Source organism: Lissotriton vulgaris, chromosome 7 (assembly GCF_964263255.1).
Source record: "Lissotriton vulgaris chromosome 7, aLisVul1.2, whole genome shotgun sequence".
Lineage (NCBI taxonomy): Eukaryota > Metazoa > Chordata > Amphibia > Caudata > Salamandridae > Lissotriton > Lissotriton vulgaris.
The window spans coordinates 791161586-791182340 of NC_141695.1; the positions used below are offsets into that span (position 1 = coordinate 791161586).

At 49.3% G+C, this 20755-nt stretch overlaps 1 protein-coding gene across 1 annotated transcript in view; it reads right to left on the reverse strand.

Annotated features, from left to right (window-relative positions):
- Positions 1-20755, reverse strand: part of RNF213 (ring finger protein 213) — a 2876335-nt gene that overhangs the window by 1438589 nt on the left and 1416991 nt on the right. Inside the window, exon 22 of the mRNA XM_086931045.1 lies at positions 9488-9628. Within this exon, the coding sequence (XP_086787171.1) occupies positions 9488-9628 (141 nt within the window). The remainder of the gene's footprint in view (positions 1-9487; positions 9629-20755) is intronic.

Sequence of the window (20755 nt, forward strand, 5' to 3'; positions counted from 1 at the left end):
GTACCATTTTTCTCGGGAGACCTAGGGGAACGCTGGGTGGGTGGAAATTTGTTGATCCACGCAGATTCCGGAACTTTCCACCACAGAAATGTGAGGAAAATGCGTTTTTTTTCCAATTTCTTAGCTTTGCAAGGGATTCTGGGTAAGAGAACCTGGGGGTAGGCAGTTGAGTGACCCCATCCTGAATTCCCCTCGGTGTCTACTTTTCAAAAATGTATAGGTTTGCTAGGTTTCCCTAGGTGCCGGCAGAGCTAGGGTTCAAAAACAAAAGGTAGTCTCTTTGCCCAAAACGTGCACAATTTCACTGAAAAATTGAGTTGTGACCACGTTGCGTTTTGCACTGTTTCCTGTCGCAGCCACTATGCCTACCCAGGCAAGTGAGGTACCATTTTTCTCGGGACACCTGGGGGAACGCTGGGTGGGTGGAAATTTGTTGATCCACGCAGATTCCGGAACTTTCCACCACAGAAATGTGAGGAAAATGCGTTTTTTTTCCAATTTCTTAGCTTTGCAAGGGATTCTGGGTAAGAGAACCTGGGGGTAGGCAGTTGAGTGACCCCATCCTGAATTCCCCTGGGTGTCTAAATTTTTCAAAAATGTATAGGTTTGCTAGGTTTCCCTAGGTGCCGGCAGAGCTAGGGTTCAAAAACAAAAGGTAGTCTCTTTGCCCAAAACGTGCACAATTTCACTGAAAAATTGAGTTGTGACCACGTTGCGTTTTGCACTGTTTCCTGTCGCAGCCACTATGCCTACCCAGGCAAGTGAGGTACCATTTTTCTCGGGACACCTGGGGGAACGCTGGGTGGGTGGAAATTTGTTGATCCACGCAGATTCCGGAACTTTCCACCACAGAAATGTGAGGAAAATGCGTTTTTTTTCCAATTTCTTAGCTTTGCAAGGGATTCTGGGTAAGAGAACCTGGGGGTAGGCAGTCGAGTGACCCCATCCTGAATTCCCCTGGGTGTCTACTTTTCAAAAATGTATAGGTTTGCTAGGTTTCCCTAGGTGCCGGCAGAGCTAGGGTTCAAAAACAAAAGGTAGTCTCTTTGCCCAAAACGTGCACAATTTCACTGAAAAATTGAGTTGTGACCACGTTGCGTTTTGCACTGTTTCCTGTCGCAGCCACTATGCCTACCCAGGCAAGTGAGGTACCATTTTTCTCGGGAGACCTGGGGGAACGCTGGGTGGGTGGAAATTTGTTGATCCACGCAGATTCCGGAACTTTCCACCACAGAAATGTGAGGAAAATGCGTTTTTTTTCAAATTTCTTAGCTTTGCAAGGGATTCTGGGTAAGAGAACCTGGGGGTAGGTAGTCGACTGACCCCATCCTGAATTCCCCTGGGTATCTACTTTTCAAAAATGTATAGGTTTGCTAGGTTTCCCTAAGTGCTGGCAGAGCTAGGGCTCAAAAACAAAAGGTAGTCTCTTTGACCAAAGAGCGCAAGATTTCACTGGGAAATTGAGGTGCGACCACGTTGCGTTTTGCGCTGTTTCGTGTCGCAGCCACTATGCCTACCCACGCAAGTGAGGTACCATTGTTTTCGGGAGACCTGGGGGAACACTGGGTGGGTGGAAATTTGTTGATCCAAGCAGATTCCAGAACTTTCCTCCACAGAAATGTGAGGAAAATGTGTTTTTTTTGTCAAATTCGTAGGTTTGCAAGGGATTCTGGGTAACAAGACCTGGTGGTAGGCAGTCAAGTCACCCCATCCTGAATTCCCCTGGGTGTCTACTTTTCAAAAATGTATAGGTTTGCTAGGTTTCTCTAGGTGCCGGCAGAGCCAGGGTGCAAAAACTACAGGTAGGCACTTTGCTAAAAAAGGGTCAATTTGTAACTGCAAAATTTAGGTGTCACCACTTTGCATTTTGCGCCGTTTCCTGTCGCAGGCACAAGGGCGACCCACACAAGTGAGGTACCGTTTTTATCGGGAGACTTGGGGTAATTCAGATTTGTAAATCAACTGTTATTACCAATTGAGCTTTTGCGCATTTCTCCCTTTCAATGAAAGACATTGTGTAAAAAAAAAATAATTTTGAAAAATGACCAATAATTCTCATGCTAGTATGAGTATTCCCAATTTTGAAAATTAGCAATAATATACTGTTTCTGAACTCTATATTTTGTACCCAATTCAGAAATACATAGGTGTCTTTCATACAGATTTTTCCATGTATACATTTTCCAAGACAAAGTGCTCTATACCCAGTAAATGAAAAAATACCATTGCAAGTTGCTGCTCAGTTTTTGGATCTGGGTTCGTCGGTTTCTTGGTGAAACTACAAGTCCTATATATCCCCACAACCAGGAAGGTCTAACGGATGTAACGGTATATTGCTTTCTAAGACCTGTCAAAACTAGAAAAAGTTATAGGTGAAAACGTTGAGACAAAAGGCTGTTTTTTTCAACAAATTTTCAATTATTCCAATATTTAACTGTTAGTTTCTATAAAGAAACCTTCATGGATTTAGACAAATGACCCCTTTCTGAATTCAGAATTTTGCCTACTTTTTGAAAATGTACAGCTTTCTAGGATCCATTATTGCTTTCAAACTCATTTCTACCATTAACTGGAAGGAGGTGGAAAGCTCTAAAAATAGCAAAAATAGGCTATGTCCCAGAAAAATGCCAAAACTGTGTGAAAATGTCGGTTCTCTGACAAAAGACTGTCATTTCCTAAAAGCTGAGAAAATGGAGATTTCAGCCCCACAAACCCTTTTTTGATAACATTTTCAGGGAAAACCCCAGAGGCTTTCATTTGCAGGCCGTTTTTCCCATTTTTCTGAAAAAAACAAAAAAATCACTATATTTTGGTTAATTTCTGGGACCCCTCCAAGGTAATCCACAAACCCTGGGCACCTTTAGAATCCACATGATGTTGGAAGAAAAGGACGCAAATTTGGCGTGGATACCTTATGTGGTCAAAAAGTTACAAGGGCCTAAGCGCGCACTACCCCAAATCGCCAAAAAAGGGCTTAGCACAGGAGGGGAAAAGGCCTAGCAGCGAAGGGGTTAATACAGCTTTGTTTTGTACTTGTACTTGGAATGTTTTGAGTGCTGCAGAATATTGCTAGCAGCTCTAGATGGTTGATATGGAACAATTTCTGTTGAATGTTCCATTGTCCTTGAGTCGTATGATGTAGGAGATGGGCTCCCCATCCTGTGAGAGATGAGTCTGCTTTGAGCACTATTTGTGGAACAGGTTAGAGGAACGGATGCCCCTTTGTCATGTTTTTGGTGTTCCACCACTGCAGAGAGCGATGTGTGCAGCTGTCTACCAACACCAGGTCTGTTAGTTGACCTTCAGTCTGGTTCCACTGTCGTGCTAGACATTCCTGTAACGGACATATCTGCAGTCTTGCATATGGTACTATGAAGATGCAAGATGCCATCATGCCTATTAGTCGTATGAACACTCTGGCTTGGAAAGAGTGTTGATATTGGAAGATTGTGACTAAGGGTTGAATGCTCTGTATCCTTGCTGGACCTGGATACGCTAGAGCTGTAGACGTGTTTATTGTAGCCCCTAGATACTGATGTGTATGAGAGGGTTGCAGGTGCGACATGGTGTAGTTTATTGTGAACCCTAAGTCGTGCAATATTTGAATTGTCTGATGTGTGTGTTGAACACACTGATTGAATGGCTTGGCTTTTATGAGCCAATCGTCTAAATAAGGGAAGACATGTATTTGTTGTCTCCTGAGATGTGCTGCTACTCCTGCTAGGCACTTTGTGAATACTCTTGGTGCTGTTGTAACTCCGAATGGAAGGACTTTGAATTGATAATGTTGTCCTTCCAGTACAAACCTTAGGTACTTCCTGTGAGCAGGATGTATAGGAATGTGGAAATAGGCGTCCTTTAGATCTAGTGTTGTAAGGAAATCGCCTTGTTGCAGCAGTGGGAGCACTTGTTGCAAAGTGATCATATGAAAATGATCTGATTGTATATAATGATTGAGGGGCCTGAGGTCGAGAATTGGTCTTAGTGTCCCGTCCTTCTTGGGTATTAGAAAGTACAGCGAGTAAACCCCTGTTCCTTGGTGTTGTGGAGGAACTATTTCTATTGCGCCCTTTTGAAGAAGTGACAGGAATTCTTGTTTGAGCAGATAAGGTGTTCTGCAGACATTGGCGGCTGCTTGGGTGCTATGTGTGGAGGGGTTGCTGTAAGCTCCAGGCAGTAGCCATACTGGATAATTTGTCTTACCAACTTGTCTGTTGTGATGGAATTCCAGACAGGTAGGAACTGTGTTAATCTGCCCCCACAGGAGTTGAATGCTGTTGGGGGAGCAGAGGCAAGTCACTGTTGTGGTAGAAGAGGTTTGATTATTGTTGTTACCCCGACCTTTTCCTTTGTTGTTGTTTCCTCTATATCCTCCTCTAAAATAACCTTTGTTAGAGGATGTTTGTGTGTTTAGATTTGAAGGAAGTTGTATTGTCTGCCCCAGTATGTTTGGAGCCTCCTCTGTAGAAGGAGCGACAAAAGGAACTTTTAGCTTGTCTGGTCTGTAAAGCTCCCATAGATTTGGCAGTATCTGTATCCTTCTTCATCTTTTCAAGTGCTGTGTCTACCTCTGGTCCAAACAATTGATTTTGATTAAATGGTTGATTTAAAATGGTAGTTTGAACTTCCTGTTTAAATCCTGAAATGCGTAGCCACGCATGTCTTCCAAGTAGGACACTAGTGTTCACAGCTCTAGACACAGTGTCTGCCACATCAAGAGCACACTTGATTGAGGCATTGGAGATTAGTTTGCTTTCTTTTATGAGGTTGTTTGCCTGCGTTTCATATTGGTCAGGTAGATATTGTAGTAGTTTCTCTAACTGATCATAATGAGCCCTGTCATATCTTGAAAGGAGGGCTTGTGTGTTAGCTATACGCCATATGTTAGTAGCTTGCACAGCTATTCTTTTGCCTGAAGCATCTATAACTTTAGATTCTTTGTCAGGTGGGGGTGCCTCACCTGACGTTTGTGAATGTGCCCTTTTCCTAGCATTTGATACAACTAGTGAATCTAATGGTAGTTGTCCTTTAATGTAGGCTGGATCGGTAGGTGCAGGCCTATAATTTTTCTTAATTCTAGGGTTTAGGATCCTAGTACGTACAGGGTCTTTAAATACCTCTGGAGAATGTTTGATGACCCCCTTTAATCATAGGAAGAATTTGAACACACCTTTGCGATTGTACAAATGTGTCTAATAGAAAATCCTCCTCTGCCTCATCAGAGTGCATAGTGACCCCATAGTAAATGGCAGCCCTTTTCAATAGGTAGCCCAAAACCAATGTTATCTTCTGGGGGAGAAGGTTTTGATGGGTATGACTGTGGGTCAGGAATATCTGGTACATCTCTTGGGTTTGGGTACTCCCCGTCTGGATCATCTAAAGGGTATGGGAAATGCTCATCTGGGTCTATCCCTCTACCTAGGCTACACTCATCATCGTTTTGAGGTGAGTGTGAAGACAGAGTAGGAGAATGTGGAGGAGAAATCTGTGGTGAAATGTTAAGAGGAACAGGGGATGAAGGAGAAGGAAGTATAGAAGAAGAAGGGTGCATAGGAGATGTGGCAGAGTCCTTCTTCTTGGCAGGTACTACAGGCGTGGGTGTTGTATCTGCCTTATTCTTCTTGTGTGGTATAGTGGATACAGCACCTGTTTTTGGGTCAATGTAGATCTTCTTTTGCAGAGGATCTGGTTGGAAAAGTTGTTGTCCTTGTGGAACCTTTGTCGGCGCCGATTTTTTCGGTCCCGTACGAGGTTGCTGCTTGTCTTTTGCCTTAGGAGGTGTTACATTGTCCTTTGGCGTAGTTTTCAACACCAAAGGTGTTGTTTTCGGTGTTGTAGGCTGTTTCGAGGCCTTGGGCGCATCGGAATCAGGCCTTGTTGGTTTCGGTACTGAAGCAATGTCTTCGGAGTGGAAGCTGGTCTCGTCGACTTCGAGGCGTTGGACGCTGGCTTCGCACCTTTGTCTTTCGAAGTCGACAGTCTTGGAGCCAAGACTTCTTTCGGTTTCGGTGCCGAGGGAGTTGGTGTGATCGGCACATGCGGCTTGCTCGGTAAAGAGCTTCCGGAAGGCTTAACTGCTTTCTTCGGAGCCGGGCTCGATGGCGGGGCTTTCAAAGTGGTTTTTCAGTCGCGACTGGGCCCCAGAGGCGGAGTGTTGACCTTTGCCTTCGATCTGGGTGCTGTGTGTGGTGCATGGGCAGTAGTACTCACGCGCTGACCCAATGGTATGGAGTCATCTGAGTCGTCTGCCTCTAATACAATTTGGAGATCATTGGAATCTTCTTTGGGAACGATTGGAACCTCCTCGTCGAAGAGGTCTACTGGTTCCGGAGCTGATCTCTGTATGTCGCGTAGACGGGTCCTCCGATCTCGGATGGTTTTCTTGGATCGAAAGGACGCGCAGGCTGTACAGCTGGATTCGTCGTGTTCTGGAGATAAGTACAGGTTGCAGACCCCGTGGTGGTCACTGTGTGGAAACTTTGCTCCACACTCTGGGCATTATTTAAATGGCGTCCTTTCCATGAGATGTAGGACTCACGGCGTGGATAGGCCCAACGGCCCGCGTCGACGACCGGAATTGAGCTGATGGAGTCAAAACGATGTTAGTCGATATCGAAGTTAGTTAAGTTATAATGATTTTTTGCGCTTCAAAGTACTTGAATAGTAGATTTCGAGGCGAAGCGGAAAAAGTTCATCCGAACCCAGTGGCGAAAAAACAATCTAAGGATGGAGCTGATGCCCATTCACACTATCGTCCAAGGGAGGAGTCACCTATCTCGTGACTACAAAAGACTTCTTCCGAGACGACAACAACATGCAATCATCCAAGCCCAACACCAGGTGGTGATCTAATGCAAAAGTGTAGTATCTGCAGCTCATATGCCTCGAACATACAGATTACTAGTAAACCCGGTTGGGATTACTTTTGCGGTTCAGTACTCTGCTGAAAGGTACAGTACTGGCTTCTCCCCTGATCACAGGTGAGTACTTCGGAATTCGGACTTTGGCTGATTTTATATGAATATTTTCAGTTTTCAAAACTTCACACTTGGAAAATTTTCGAGTCAAAATTGGTCAATGTTATCCAATGGCAGGTATGTGAGTTGCCAGTTTCCAGGTGAGTACTTGGTTGGTGAAGTTAAAGTTCTGGGCATAGACTATGGGGTCCCCCAGGGTCAGGAAAGTACAGTTAGTTCAATCCCAGCGGCAAAGGGGCAGCCGGGTGCAGAGGTAGGTAGGCCCAATGATATCCAATGAGGGAAAGGGGGCCTTCGGTTGGTGGCTGCTGGCTTCCAGGCCACGCGGCTGTGGACGCTGGGCTCCTGGTTACTTGCTCAGGGCAAGAGGGGGAAGTAGGATAGGACAAAGGTGGCACAGCCAGCGGCACTCGGGCGGCTGGGTGCAGGGTGCTCTTGAGCCGTCGGTCGCTCAATGTTATCCAATGGTAAAGGTCAAAAAGAAACAAAGGCTGCAGGCTCAGGGACGGAGACTCTCCAGAGGAGACCAGCACTACAGGAGGTAAGTTGGGATCTTGGAGCACAGGTAGGTACCCCAAAGGGAGGCACAGGGGGCTGTAGGACACCGGGTGCATGGGTGTCGGAAAAGCTTAACCTCGGCTGGGGTGGCACCTGGTTCTGAGTCTGCAGGCGTCGACTGGTTCGTCGAGGAGGGTCTTTGGGAACTAGACTTCGGGTCCCAGTCGCCGGGGGGACGTCTTCATGGTCTTGGTTCTGTTGGGCCGGGCTCGGCGGGTCCACAGAGGACTGGTCCTGAGCTTCCTGGTTGGCACCAGGTGGGTTGTTGAAGCAGAGCCTCTGCTGATGGAGTCCCAGTCTTCAAGAGGGTCAAGGCAGGCAGGTCCTCCAGGTGTCCCAAGGTTGCTGTAAGCAGGAGTCGCCGGGATTAAGCAGGAGAAGGTTCCAGGATCGACAGATTGGTAGGGCTGGGGCCAAATCAGTTGTTGACGTCCTGTTAGCAGCTGCACGGCGGGTCTTCTTCTCGATCTTCTTTCTTCTTTTCGTATCAGGATCTGAGGAAGGAAAGTTCAGGGAGCCCCTAAATACTGAATATAGAGGCGTTACAGGTATGGGAAGGACAGGGAACAATGGGTCCCTGTCCTGGGGTGAGTACACAACCTAGTCTGCTCCTCTCCTGTGGGAGGGGGGGCAGGAGCTTAGCTGGGATTGGGGAGGGCTCCCCATCTACAAGATGACCGGAGCCCGAGGTCGTGCCTCACCTCGTCTCCCCCACCTAAGGGGTGGGGTTGGCACAGGCTGGCACCCCCCCTTCTTGACCTAGTTTTTCCCGCCAGTCTTCCCGCCATAGTGGGGGTTAGAACTGGTGGGGGCCAGTTGCTGGGTACAGCAAATGGTCGGAAGAAGCTCACAGAGGCGGCATGCCTTTGAAGCTTCCCCCTGCCCATCCTGGGGGAGGAGACCTAGCACCTCGCCCAGGATGCGCATTATTGCAGGCCCAGGAGAGCAGGGGGCTCTCCACTCAGGGGTCCAGCAGCATGTCTGCTGTGTGGCAGCCTCTGCAACCACTCAGCCCAGACGTGGATTGTAGGTTAGGGTTTCAGAGGGCATCTCTAAGATGCCCTCTGGTGCATTTTACATTACATCCCACACTGGCATCAGTGCGGGTTTAATGTGCTGAGAAGTTTGGTACCGAACTTGTCAGTCTTCAGTGTAGCCCTTATTGTGATGTAGAGTTCGTAATGACAACCTCCCAGCACCATACACTCTTAATGGCATCACTGCATTTACAGTGCCCAGGAATGACCCTGGGTACAGTAAGGGCACAGGGCGCATTCATCTGTGCCCACACTACTTGCATAGGGTACCCAGCTAGAGGGGTGACTGAAGTATGCTAGGGCAGTGGGTTCTGTGGGCATGGCACACAGGGATGTGTGCCCTGTCGACTCTTGGTTTAGTTCTGTACTTAGGCACTCAGCCTGCAAAGGCAGTGTGTGGGTGCCAGGGTACAGGGCCCCTGAGGGTGGCACAATAAGTGCTTAAAACCTCAGGGGTCTTCTCTGGTCACCATGCCCTGGGTACCTAGGGTACCATTTACTAGGGGCTGACAGGTGGCCAGAGATGCCAATTGGGTTTTTAGTTTCAGAACAGTTTTAGGGTAGGGACACAGGCCCTGGGTACCTGGTTGGCAGGAGCCCAGGGCACACTTAGTCAAAGCACATCAGCAGTTCAGAAAAAAGTGGGGGCATATCAAGGCAAGAAAGATGGCACTTTCTCACAATGAGTATAAAATGATCTAGAAACATGAAATGAGAACTGGAGATACTCTGTTGTAATGATTACATATGAGAACCATGATTGTCGTTTGGTGTACATTGTATTGCTAATGAATAACGTGTATTAGCCTTGAAATAAAATAAACAGAAAAACATTCACAGCACATGGGTGCTAAACAGACACACAAACCTTGAGGTTTCTAGTAATGCAGCAGGTTTCCAGTGTTTTGTACTCACCCTCTCGCCTTCTGGTGGTGCACGAAGGAGATAAATCCCTTTGCGGTTTATTGAGGTGGCTAAAGATAAAGAGGATAACTCGACTGACCCATGGCTTTCTTTAACTGTCTTCAACCACTGTAGGTGGCGGGCCGAATCTTCCTATGGTAAAAAACTTTTTTTAAAACCAAATCTCTCCATTTCATACAAATCGAATATGCTACTTACCAGTATGCATCTGTTCTTGGCATGTAGGGCTGCTGACATTCATATCTGTACATAGATCGCCGCCTAGTGTTGGGTCTGGAAGAGTCCTCGAAGTATCACGAGATAGGTAGCTCCTCCCCTGGACTACAGTGCGCATGGGCATCGACTCCATCCCCAGATTGTTTTTAGCCATTGTGGCCAAGATGGAGTGAAACTCAGTGAATGATGACCATGCTATGAGTATATGTGAATACTGCAGCTGCGACAGGCGCCGGACAGGAGGGCGGGCGATATGAATGTCAGCAGCCCTACATGCCAAGAACAGATGCATACTGGTAAGTAGCATATTCGGTTCGAGGCATGTGGGCTGCTGAATTCATATCTGTGCATAGAATACATAGCAGTCCCTCCATTAGCGGCGGCCGCCCGTGCCAGCTGCAGCAGTTTGGAAAAGTGTTTTGAGAACAGCCTGCCCTACAGCTGCCTGCTGTTTGGAGTGCACATCAACACAGTAATGCTTGGTAAATGTGTGTGTGGTAGACCATGTGGCTGCTCTACATATGTCTTCCAAAGGAATGTTTCCAAGGAATGCCATAGAGGCCCCAACTTTCTGGTGGAGTGGGCTCTTGGCGGAATGGTAAGAGTGCGTTTTGCTTTTAGATAGCAGATCTGGATACATTTAACGATCCACCTCGCAATACCAGCCTTGGAAATAGGGTTACCTTTGTGGTGTTGTGCAAAGGCGGCAAAGAGTTGCTTAGTTTTCCTAAAATCCTTGGTCCTATCGATGTAATACATTAGGGCCCATTTAACGTTAAGGGTATGGAGCATCCGCTCCGCCAGTGACTCAGGATTTTGAAAGAAAACAGGTAATTCGATTGTCTGGTTGATATGAAATTGAGACACAACCTTGGGTAGAAATTTAGGGTTAGTGCGAAGCACTACCCTGTTGGAATGAATTTGAATAAATGGCTCTTGGATAGTGAGGGCTTGCAATTCACTAACCCTCCTTAGCGATGTAATTGCTATGAGGAAAGCCACTTTACACGTCAAGAACTGAATCTCGCAGGAATGCAGTGGTTCAAAGGGAGGACCCATCAGCCTGGTAAGGACCACATTGAGGTTCCACTCAGGAGCTGGTGGAGTCCGTGGCGGAATGACTCGTTTGAGCCCTTCCAAAAAAGCCTTAATGGCAGGCACCCTGAAGAGGGAGAGGTGCTGCCTATTCTGGAGATAAGCGGCCATTGCAGACAGATGAATGCGAATGGAAGCGTAGGCCAGATTACACTTGTACAGATGGAAAAGGTAACAGATGATGTTCTGAATTGAAGCATCCAGCGGGTTAATGTGGTGCTCTGCACAATAAATGACAAACCGCTTCCATTTTGCCGCATAGCATGCTCTGGTGGTGGGCTTTCTTGCCTCCCGAATGATGTCCATACAGTCGGAAGGTAAGTGCAGGTAGCCAAACTCTAGGATTTCAGAAGCCAGATCGCCAGGTTGAGCTGTTGCGGATCCGGGTGCTGAATGTCGCCATGGCTCTGCGTCAGAAGGCTGGGTGTGAGAAGTAGCCTTTGATGCGGTACCACGGACAGTTCTAGAAACGTGGTGCACCATGGTTGGTGAGCCCACGTTGGAGCAACCAGGATGAGAGTCATCGAGTGCTGCCTGGGCTTGCGTGCCACCAGCGGTATCAGAGCTGCTGGGGGAAAAGCGTACGCAAATTTGCCTGACCAGTTCATCCGTATCGCATTGCCCTGAGACTGCGGGTGTGGGAACCTGGCGGCGAAGCTTTGGCATTTTGCGTTCTCCCTTGTGGCGAAGAGGTCGATCTCTGGATGACCCCACCTTCGGAAGTACGGTTGGAGAACTGATGGATGTATCTCCCACTCGTGCATTTGGTGGCTGTGCCTGCTGAGCAGGTCCGCCATCTGATTGTCCTTGCCCGGGAGGTGCTCTGCCATGAGGAAGATGTTCCTCTGAATGGCCCACTTCTACATGCTCTGAGCCAGATGAGACAGCTGCGGAGAGTGTGTTCCTCCCTGCTTTTGAATATAGTACATTGCCGTCATGTTGTCCGTCCGGATCAACACAACCTTGTTGCACAGATGTACTTTGAAGGCTTTTAGTGCCATGAAGATTGCCATCAGTTCCAGAACATTGATGTGCATCTTCCCTTGTTGTTGCGTCCATAGTCCCTGCACAGTGTATTGGAGTACATGCGCTCCCCATCCCTGGAGAGAAGCATCCGTCGTCAGGATGATCTGTGGCACAGGCTCCTGGAACGGTCGGCCCTTGCAAAGGTTTCGTGGATTCCACCAATGCAGAGAGTTGTACGCCCGACCACTCACCAACACTAGGTCTTTCAACTGGTTGGGAGCCTGAGTCCACTGACGTGCTAAGCACTCCTGAAGCGGACGCATATGTAGTCTCGCGTGCGGGACAATGGAGATGCAGGAGACCATCATGCCTATCAACTGCATGAACACTCTTGCTAGAAGCGAGTGTTGAAGCCTGAATTTTTGGATCAGCGATTGAATGCTGCTGACTCTCACTGAATTCGGCTGTGCTGTGGCCGCCAGAGTGTCTATGGTCGCACCCAGATACTGCCGTATGTGGGCGAGCTGGAGGTGGGATTTTGGGTAATTCAGTGAGAATCCCAGATCGTGCAGGAGGTGAATGGTGTAGGACACGTGGGCGGCACACTGCTGGGCTGACTTCGCTTGGATGAGCCAGTCGTCCAGATAGGGGTAGACGTGGATGTTTTGTCTCCTGAGATGTGCCGCCACCGTCGCCAGGCACTTTTTGACCACCCTGGGTGCCGTGGTGACACCGAAAGGCAAAACCCTGAATTGGTAGTGCTGGTTTGGATGGTGAACCTGAGGTATTTCCTGTGTGAAGGATGTAGTGGAATGTGAAAGTACGCATCCTTCAGGTCTAAAGTTGCGAGAAAGTCCCCCTGCTGGAGCAGCGGGAGCACTTGCTGCAGGGTTAGCATATGGTAGTGCTCCGACAGGATGTAGAAGTTGAGGGGCCTGAGATCCAGGATGGGCCTGAGGGACCCGTCCTTCTTTGGAATCAGGAAGTACAGGGAGTAAACTCCTGTGCCTCTTTCCTGCATAGGCACGAGCTCTACTGCCCCTTTTTGCAGCATGACGTTGACCTCCTGCTGCAATAAGTGCAAGTGCTCGTCCGACATAGGACGGTGCCTTGGGGGTATGTTGGGTTAAGTGGATGTTAACTCCAGACAATAACCAAATTGGATAAGCTTTCTGACCCACCTGTCCGTGGTGATGGACTTCCACACGGGCAGGAACTGCTGGAGTCTCCCCCCAACCGGTGTTGTGTGGTCGGTGGGGAATGACAAGGCGTCACTGTTTGCTGGCGGTAGAGAACCTGGAGCTGTTGTTGCCACGTCCTCTGCCTTTGGCGCTGTTGCCGCGATATCCACCTCGACTCTTGTTGGCATAAGTAGTCTGGGTGTTGCCCTTGTATAATTGCGCGGACTGTGAAAGCTGACCCCTTGAGGTGCCTCTGGAATTGGAGCGACGAAAGGACCCACCCCGAAACTGCTGAGACTGCAAGGCACCCATGGATTTTGCAGTGTCAGTGTCCTTCTTCATTTTCTCTAGGGTGGTGTCAACCTCCGGGCCAAACAGGTGATCTGGGTTGACCGTTTGGTTCAAGATGGTGGTTTGGATGTCTGGCTTGAAACCAGAGATTCTGAGCCAGGCATGTCTCCGAAGCACAACACTGGTGTTAATGGCTCGCGCAGCGGTGTCAGCTGCGTCCAGAGCGCACTTAATGGAAGCGTTGGAGATCAGCTTCCCCTCCTGGATTAGCATCTCAGCCCCTTCTTTGTATTGATAGGCAGGTGTTGCAAAAGGGTCTCTAGTGTATCGTAGTGGGCCCTGTCATAACGCGCCAGAAGGGCTTGTGTGTTTGAGATGCGCCATATGTTGGCTGCCTGTGCTGCTACCCTCTTCCCTGAAACCTCAAAGATCTTGGACTCTTTGTCTGGGGGAGGAGCATCACCCGTAGTCTGAGAATTGGCTCTCTTCCGGGCATTCGAGACGACCAGGGAGTCCAGAGGCAACTGTCCTTTAATGTAAGTTGGATCAGTAGGCGCTGCTTTGTATTTTTTGTCAATCCTTGGGTTGATGACTCTCGCCCTGGTAGGTTCCTTGAAGACCTCAGCAGCATGCTTCAAAACACCTTTCAGCATTGGCAGAGTTTTCACAGTCTTTTCAGACACAGAAAATGTGTCAGAGAGGAAATCCACATACACAGGGTCAGCATGCAGCTGGACATTGTGAATGGCAGCGGCCCGTTCAATGAGGGCATTGAAAGCAGCAGAGTCTTTAATAGGTGAAGTTTTAGCAGAGAAGAGTTGAGGGTCTTGTCCCGAATGAGGATCCCCAGGGTCACCACCAGCTGACCAGGGCTCATTTGTATCCTCTGGGTCTGTGTAGACGGGATAGCAATATTCATCCTCCTCATCGCCGTCACCAGCGTCCACATCGGAGTAAGTGGGCGAGACCTAATGAGCTTGTGGTGAAAGGGGCTCCACCAAGGCTGGAGTACCAGTAGAGTCCATTTTCTTCTTGAGGGGGATTTTGTAAGACTCCAATAGGGGTCCTGGGGTGATTTTCCTCTTCAGAAGGGAAAGCCTGCCCGTTTCGGCGTCGATGTAATGTTCTTGACTCTCCTCTTCCGAGGGTTGTCGAGGCCGCGGGCCGTGGACCACCAACGACGCCTTCGGCGCCGACGAGACCTTCTCGGGCACGCCGGCCCCCGGCCTAGCAGCGAAAGCCTTCGGCGCCATCTTAGGCGGCAAGGTAAAGAGGATCGGCGTGGACGCCTTAGCTGGCTTCTCCAGAGGCTTGGCAGGCGGAGGGTCCTTCGGCTCGACTGCCGCGGCGCCGTCCCTAATGCGCTGCAGGGACTCCGTGACCTTTTTCGTGAACGCGGCAGATGGACGGGCCGGTTCAACGGAGTCCTTCGAGGACGGTTTTGGAGTGGAGTCCTTCGAGGTCACCTTCGGAGTCGACTCACGTGGCGCAGCACCCTTGGCCTTGTCGTGTGGAAGCGGGGCAGAGAGGACCTTCGGGTCATCGGGCCGCTTCTTCGGGTCGCCGAGAGACTTCTTGGGGTCGTCGACAGCCTTCTTGTGCTCGACCCGACCCTTGCCAGCGTCGATCGTTTTCGGCGCCGATGCGCCCGCGTCGAACACCTTCACCTTAGTCTTTGACGCAGTAGCCTTAGGCTCGGCAACCTTGACTTGGCCTTTCGGCTCGACGGCCATCTTATGTTTCTTCGGCGCCGAGGCCTCAGAAGACTTCGATCCGACCAATGCGATGCACACTTTCGGTTTCGATATCTGCACCTGCGCAGTATCTGGCGTCAAGACCGTAGATTTCACTTTCGGTTTCGTTTTCACTGGGAGTGACTCGGTAACAATGTCCGTGGCCGGGCCCGAAGGCGGGGCCGAGGAACTCATATCGAGGTCTTGGGTAAGGCCCGAAGGCGATCCCTCGACCTGGGCCATATAGATTGGCACGGCCCCAGAGTCAGTCTGAGGGAGCTCCTCGTCTGAGCTATCCTCCATGGCCCCGAGGGTCCCGTCGTCGTCTCCTACCTCCTCGACGACTTCTTCGCTTTCGAAAACTTCGGCCGCAGCGTCGTAGTCTTCTTCGACGTCCGACGCGGGGTATGATTCTGAGACGTCCTGAATATCTTCATCCTCGACCTCCCCAGCATCGAAAATGTCCGTAGGCGCCGGTGCAGATTGCTGAGACTCCAGGCGCGCAGCTCCACGGAGCTTGAGTGTCTTTTTGGACCTGAATCGCGAACAGGCCATACACTTGGCCTCATCGTGGTCCGGCGACAGACACTTGTTGCACACCGGGTGGACGTCGATGTGTGGGTACTTCGAGTTACAGACCGGACATCTTTTGAATGGACTTCGGTCCATGATGGATGGTCGATGAGTCTGGAGCGTCGACAAGGCCTTCCGCGCCGAAAGCACGCGGAAGTACAGAGCTCGGCTCGGAGCCGAAGTAGGGTTGTTAAGCCGAACGCAAGACAATACCGACGTAAGACTAAAGACCTTTTGGTCTCAAGGAAAGTTTTTCTATCGATTCCGACAAGAGGGAACCAAAGACATCCGAACCCAATGGCGGAAAAAAACAATCTGGGGATGGAGTCGATGCCCATGCGCACTGTAGTCCAGGGGAGGAGCCACCTATCTCGTGATACTTCGAAGACTCTTCCAGGACAACAATGTGCAATCATTCGGACCCAACACTAGGCGGCGATCTATGCACAGATATGAATTCAGCAGCCCACATGCCTCGAACACATTGTTTACCATGCAGTAAGGCATGCTAAATATATGATGGCGTTAGGTAAACAATCAATGGACATGCCTATGACATAACTGAGAAGTAAGTAACAGTATGCAATGATGCAAAGGCTTTACATGTCATCAGACACTTGATGTTGAGAGAGGTCCAAGCAGGGGAGAATTGCACATCTACATGGCACAAAGATCTTCCACCTCCAATGAGGTATTCCTCTGTGCTTTAAGAACAAGTCACTTACCTTCAGTAACAATATATCTGCAAGCAACATTAGTAGTGATAGATTCCCTACCTTAGAATTACCCCCAGGCGTTTAAACTGGATCCGGGAAGAGTTCGCCAGCAGTACCCCTGCTCGGCAGTAGGTGGCGTTGTGCAGCTCTGCGTCCCTCGTTGGCGTTGTGGTCGTCGGGGTAGCTACTTGACGCCGCCCACACGCGCTGACGTCAGTTCTGTTCACTACCTTCCGCACCAGGAACGCAGAGCCATGCAAGATACGGACCACTGGTGCATTGAAACTACGGCCCTGAAAAGGATGACCTTAACCCTAGAAATCAGTTCGCAGAATGGGGAGGATGGGTGAGGCAGTAAGGAATCTATCACTACTAATGTTTCGTATAGATATTTTGTTACCGAAGGTAAGTAACTTGTCCATCTGAAAGAATCATGTAGTGATAAGATTCCTAACCTTAGAATAGATACCCCAGGAATACCAACCCCGGTGGCGGGTCTGCGAACCAAGATCACACCAGAAAATCACGGAGGACAGAAAGGCCAAAAAAGCTGTCTCTGCGCACTTGACAGTCCAGGCAATATTGCTTAGTAAACGTGTGCATATGCCCACTTGGCTGCCTGACAGATGTCTTGCAGGGGGACACCAACCCCCAATGCAGTAGTAGCTGCAGTTGCCCTAGTGGAATGAGCAAGCAGTCCCACCGGAGGTTTTTTTTTAGCCAAAGAATAGCAGGATTTGATACACAAGACGATCCAGCGGGAGATAGTCCACTTGTGCACCCTTCAACCTTTCTTGGTTCCAACTTAGCCAACAAAGAGCTAGTCATTCACCCAGAACTATTATGTGCGGTTTAGATAAAACGCAAGTGCACGTTTTGGGTTCAGACCGTGGAGTCTCGCTTCCTCTCTAGAAGGATGTGGAAAGAAGGTGGGCAAGGTAATAATCTCCCCAATGTGAAAGGCAGTGACAACTTTTGGCAAAAAGGAAGGATGGGGCCTGCACACAACTTTGTCCGGCTGGACCGATAGAAAAGGAGGCTTACAAGGAAGAGCCTGGAGTTCATGAACTCGCCTAGTGGAGGTGATGGCAACAGGAAGGCAGTTTTCAAAGTCAAGAGACGAAGAGGACAATTGTGAAGGGGCTCAAAAAGGAGCATACATGAGATAAGTAAGAAATAGATTTAAGTCCCACAGTGGAATCACAAATGGAATAGGAGGTAAAAGGTGAGTAATGCCTTTGAGTAATCTATTTACAACAGGGGGCGTGAAAAGAGAGACCTGATCAGGGAGCCTGAGAAAGGCTAGGAGAGTAGGATCAGCTTCTTATAGTTACCCTCACTTTCTGCTCATGTTTCACTATTTTTCGACTTTAGACTGGCTGGGGCCCTGCTATCCAGGACCCCAGCCTAGCTGTTTCCTCTCTAAAATGATTGCAGGTACTTTAGGTACACCACAGATTGGATTCTGGGGTACCCTTTAAAGTCCCTAGTATATGGTATCCTATATACCCAGGGGATAGGTACCCCAGAGGCCTCTCAAGGGCTGCAGCATGTATTATGCCACCCCTGGGGTACCATGCAAAATGACAATACAGGTCTGCTACAGAAGCCTGTGTAAGGTGGTGTATGCACCCCTTACCCAAATATAGGTTTCCTAAATCTACCTTATCACTACACATATGAACCTATCAGTCACCCCTATGGGATGCCTTATCAATCATGAAGGCAGGGTGCTGGGCTTTGTGTGAGAGGGTGCCAATGCATGAGCAGAGATCCTCTGCAGCTTCTGGGAATCTCTCCTCCAGGGTTGTTAGTGATGCAGCCTAGACCATATACTCTTAAGTGCATTATAACCTCGCGATAAAAGCTAACTTTAACCCCTTAAGTGCTGCCTCGGTGCATTGGCCGACGGCAGCACTACCTCCCCAGTGCTGCGCACGACCATTGAACGTCCATTCAGCACTAGTTCTAATGGACAGCGCAGCACTGGGGAGGAATGTTTAATAGCAGCTATGAGGTTAAAACGGCTGCACAGAACCATGTCATGTTTGGTGTCAAACACCTTGGAATCAGTAACTGGTGTGTGAGGTATGATTCCTCCATGCCAGAACCACTAGTGTGGGGCACCGGGCTACCCAGTACCAGCTTTCCTTAACCCTGGGATCACAAAATGGATGCTGCAGCCACAGACATGGGTCTGCCCTCATGCTGCTGTACGAAACTCTGGCGGGGGAAGGCAGGACAATAGATTTCCTGTAACAGGGTGGTGTAAGCACCTCCCAGACAGGCTTTAGTGTATTGGGGCTGGGTGGCTGCACTCCAGGAGTGCTTTGAAGTCAGCACTGGGGGCGCATTTGGTGTCCGTGTGCATAGTCCAGCTCAAACCGGTTGCAAGGGCACTAAACTCCTGCTCTGGTGCGAAACCCTCCTATAGGTGGGTCTCCAGAGTTTGTCCCACCCCTTCTTTGGGTATAAAGTAGGAACCCCTGACTACAGGACTTTAGATTTACCTGGACGAAACTCTGCTACAGAATCCCAGAACTTCAACTATCTACACGTTGGATGACTGAAGAATCTCCCTTGGAGTAAAGGAGTTACTCCCCTGCAAGGCAGGCACCAAAGACGCATCTGTCCGGATTGCAACTACGCAGCTCCTGAAGGACTCCTAAGACTTTGCAACACAGGAGGTGGGTTTTCAAGCTTATCCAAGGCCGATCTGTGAGATCCAAAGCCCTCGTGGGGACCGTGCAACCGGAGCCCCGGACACTGTGTACATTTGCAGCAACATATGCTTCTTGGCGATCCCCGAGGCTGTGCTCTGGACTACTTGTAGTCCAGCCCCCGAGCACTGATTCAACCGAAGATTACTGGTCTACACTCCACGAGTGAGCCGTGGGCTGTTATTTAGTGATTACTCTCAAGGTCCCTTCGCCATCACTTGTCCGTCGACTTGTGAGTCCCTGAGAAGGGTACTGTGACTTTCAACGTGCTTACCTGGTTGCTCCAGACGTGCCCTGACTCTCCATGGCTTGGGGAGTCTCCAGGACCTTTCTGGTCTGTCTCGAAACCATTTGTACACTCACTGTGTGGGTTGCAGTTGCAAGGTTTGTTGGTCTCCAGTCTGGATACCGACCCCCAGCACTCTACATCCTTCGTGGGACAGCTCGCCTGCAGACTCTGGTCATCATCGACGTCTCCTGGTCCCTGCGGCAGCGGAGTCAAGCTTCACCTCATCGCACCTGAAACACTCAATATTGGTGGGCATTGGTTTACCGTGCCCCTGGTCACCCTGAAGTGACACACACTCAGTCCCCTCTGCTTTCAGGTTCGTCACATCCCCGATACAGGCTTGGATCGCACTGGACATTTTTCCTTTCCACGGCAGCAGCAGTTTGCGGCCACTCGCCATTGAAAACAGCGACGATTCCCAACACCATTTGGCACCTATGCACCCGGCTTCCCTGCATGAGGTAACACAAGTACTCCGGTGCTCACATGGGTGCTGGCCTTAGAATCTTCTAAGTCTAAAAGGGTTTGCTCCAAGCCCTCTCTGAAGTGTTCCTAATCTTTAATTTTCCAACCGTGACTTTCCCATAGGATTGTACGGAGCTCGCGGCTGTGTTCTCACACTGCACGCGTGCCCCGTGGGTCCCCTGTGTCACTACCTTGGATGGTTCCTTGGGTTCCCAGCGATTCTACGTACTCTAGGCACTGTGTCTAGTCAAGTTGTGGTTCTTATACCACTTTTTTAATATATGGTTTGGTCTTTCCATAGGGCCCATAGTATATTGTGCTATTTACTGAAGTTCTATTGTGTTTATATAGTATATCTTGCTCTGTAATCTCATAAAGAGATAACTAGAGAGTGTTTAGTAATAAATACATATATTTTATATATACCATGTGTGGTTCTCCTTTCATTTAGAAATTCAAGAGGTTATAATCTGGTAAACCAAGCTGCTTTACACTCCTTTAAGACTTAGCCTGAAGGCTGCTCTCCATAGCTACCAGTAGGATAGCTTTCAATAAAGGTTGTCTTAAACTATCATCAATAAGGGTTGTTTGGACTGGTACAAGGTGCCCAGCATAACAAGTGGACAGCATATACCAGGCCAACTTCTCACAGCCGAAATGGCAGAAAGGTAGCCCTTGATAGTGCCCAGAGCAGAGCCCTGCCGGGCCAAAGAAAGAAGGAACAAAAGGACTTCTGAAAGAGGGGCAGAAAGGGGATCCACAGCCTTTGCTGTGCACCATGCCACAAATTTGTTCCACCTGCAGACGTATAATGCTTTAGTGGATGGACGCCTGGCTGCCAGAAAGACATCGAAAACTTCTGGAGGCAAGTTGAAAGGAATCAACTGACGCTGCTCAATCTCCACGCAAAGAGGTGGAGGCTGGACAGGTTTGGGTGGAGGACCGTCCCCTGCTGCTGCAACAGAAGACCCTCTTGAAAAGGAAGTCTGATCGGGGGATCGATGCTCATACTGA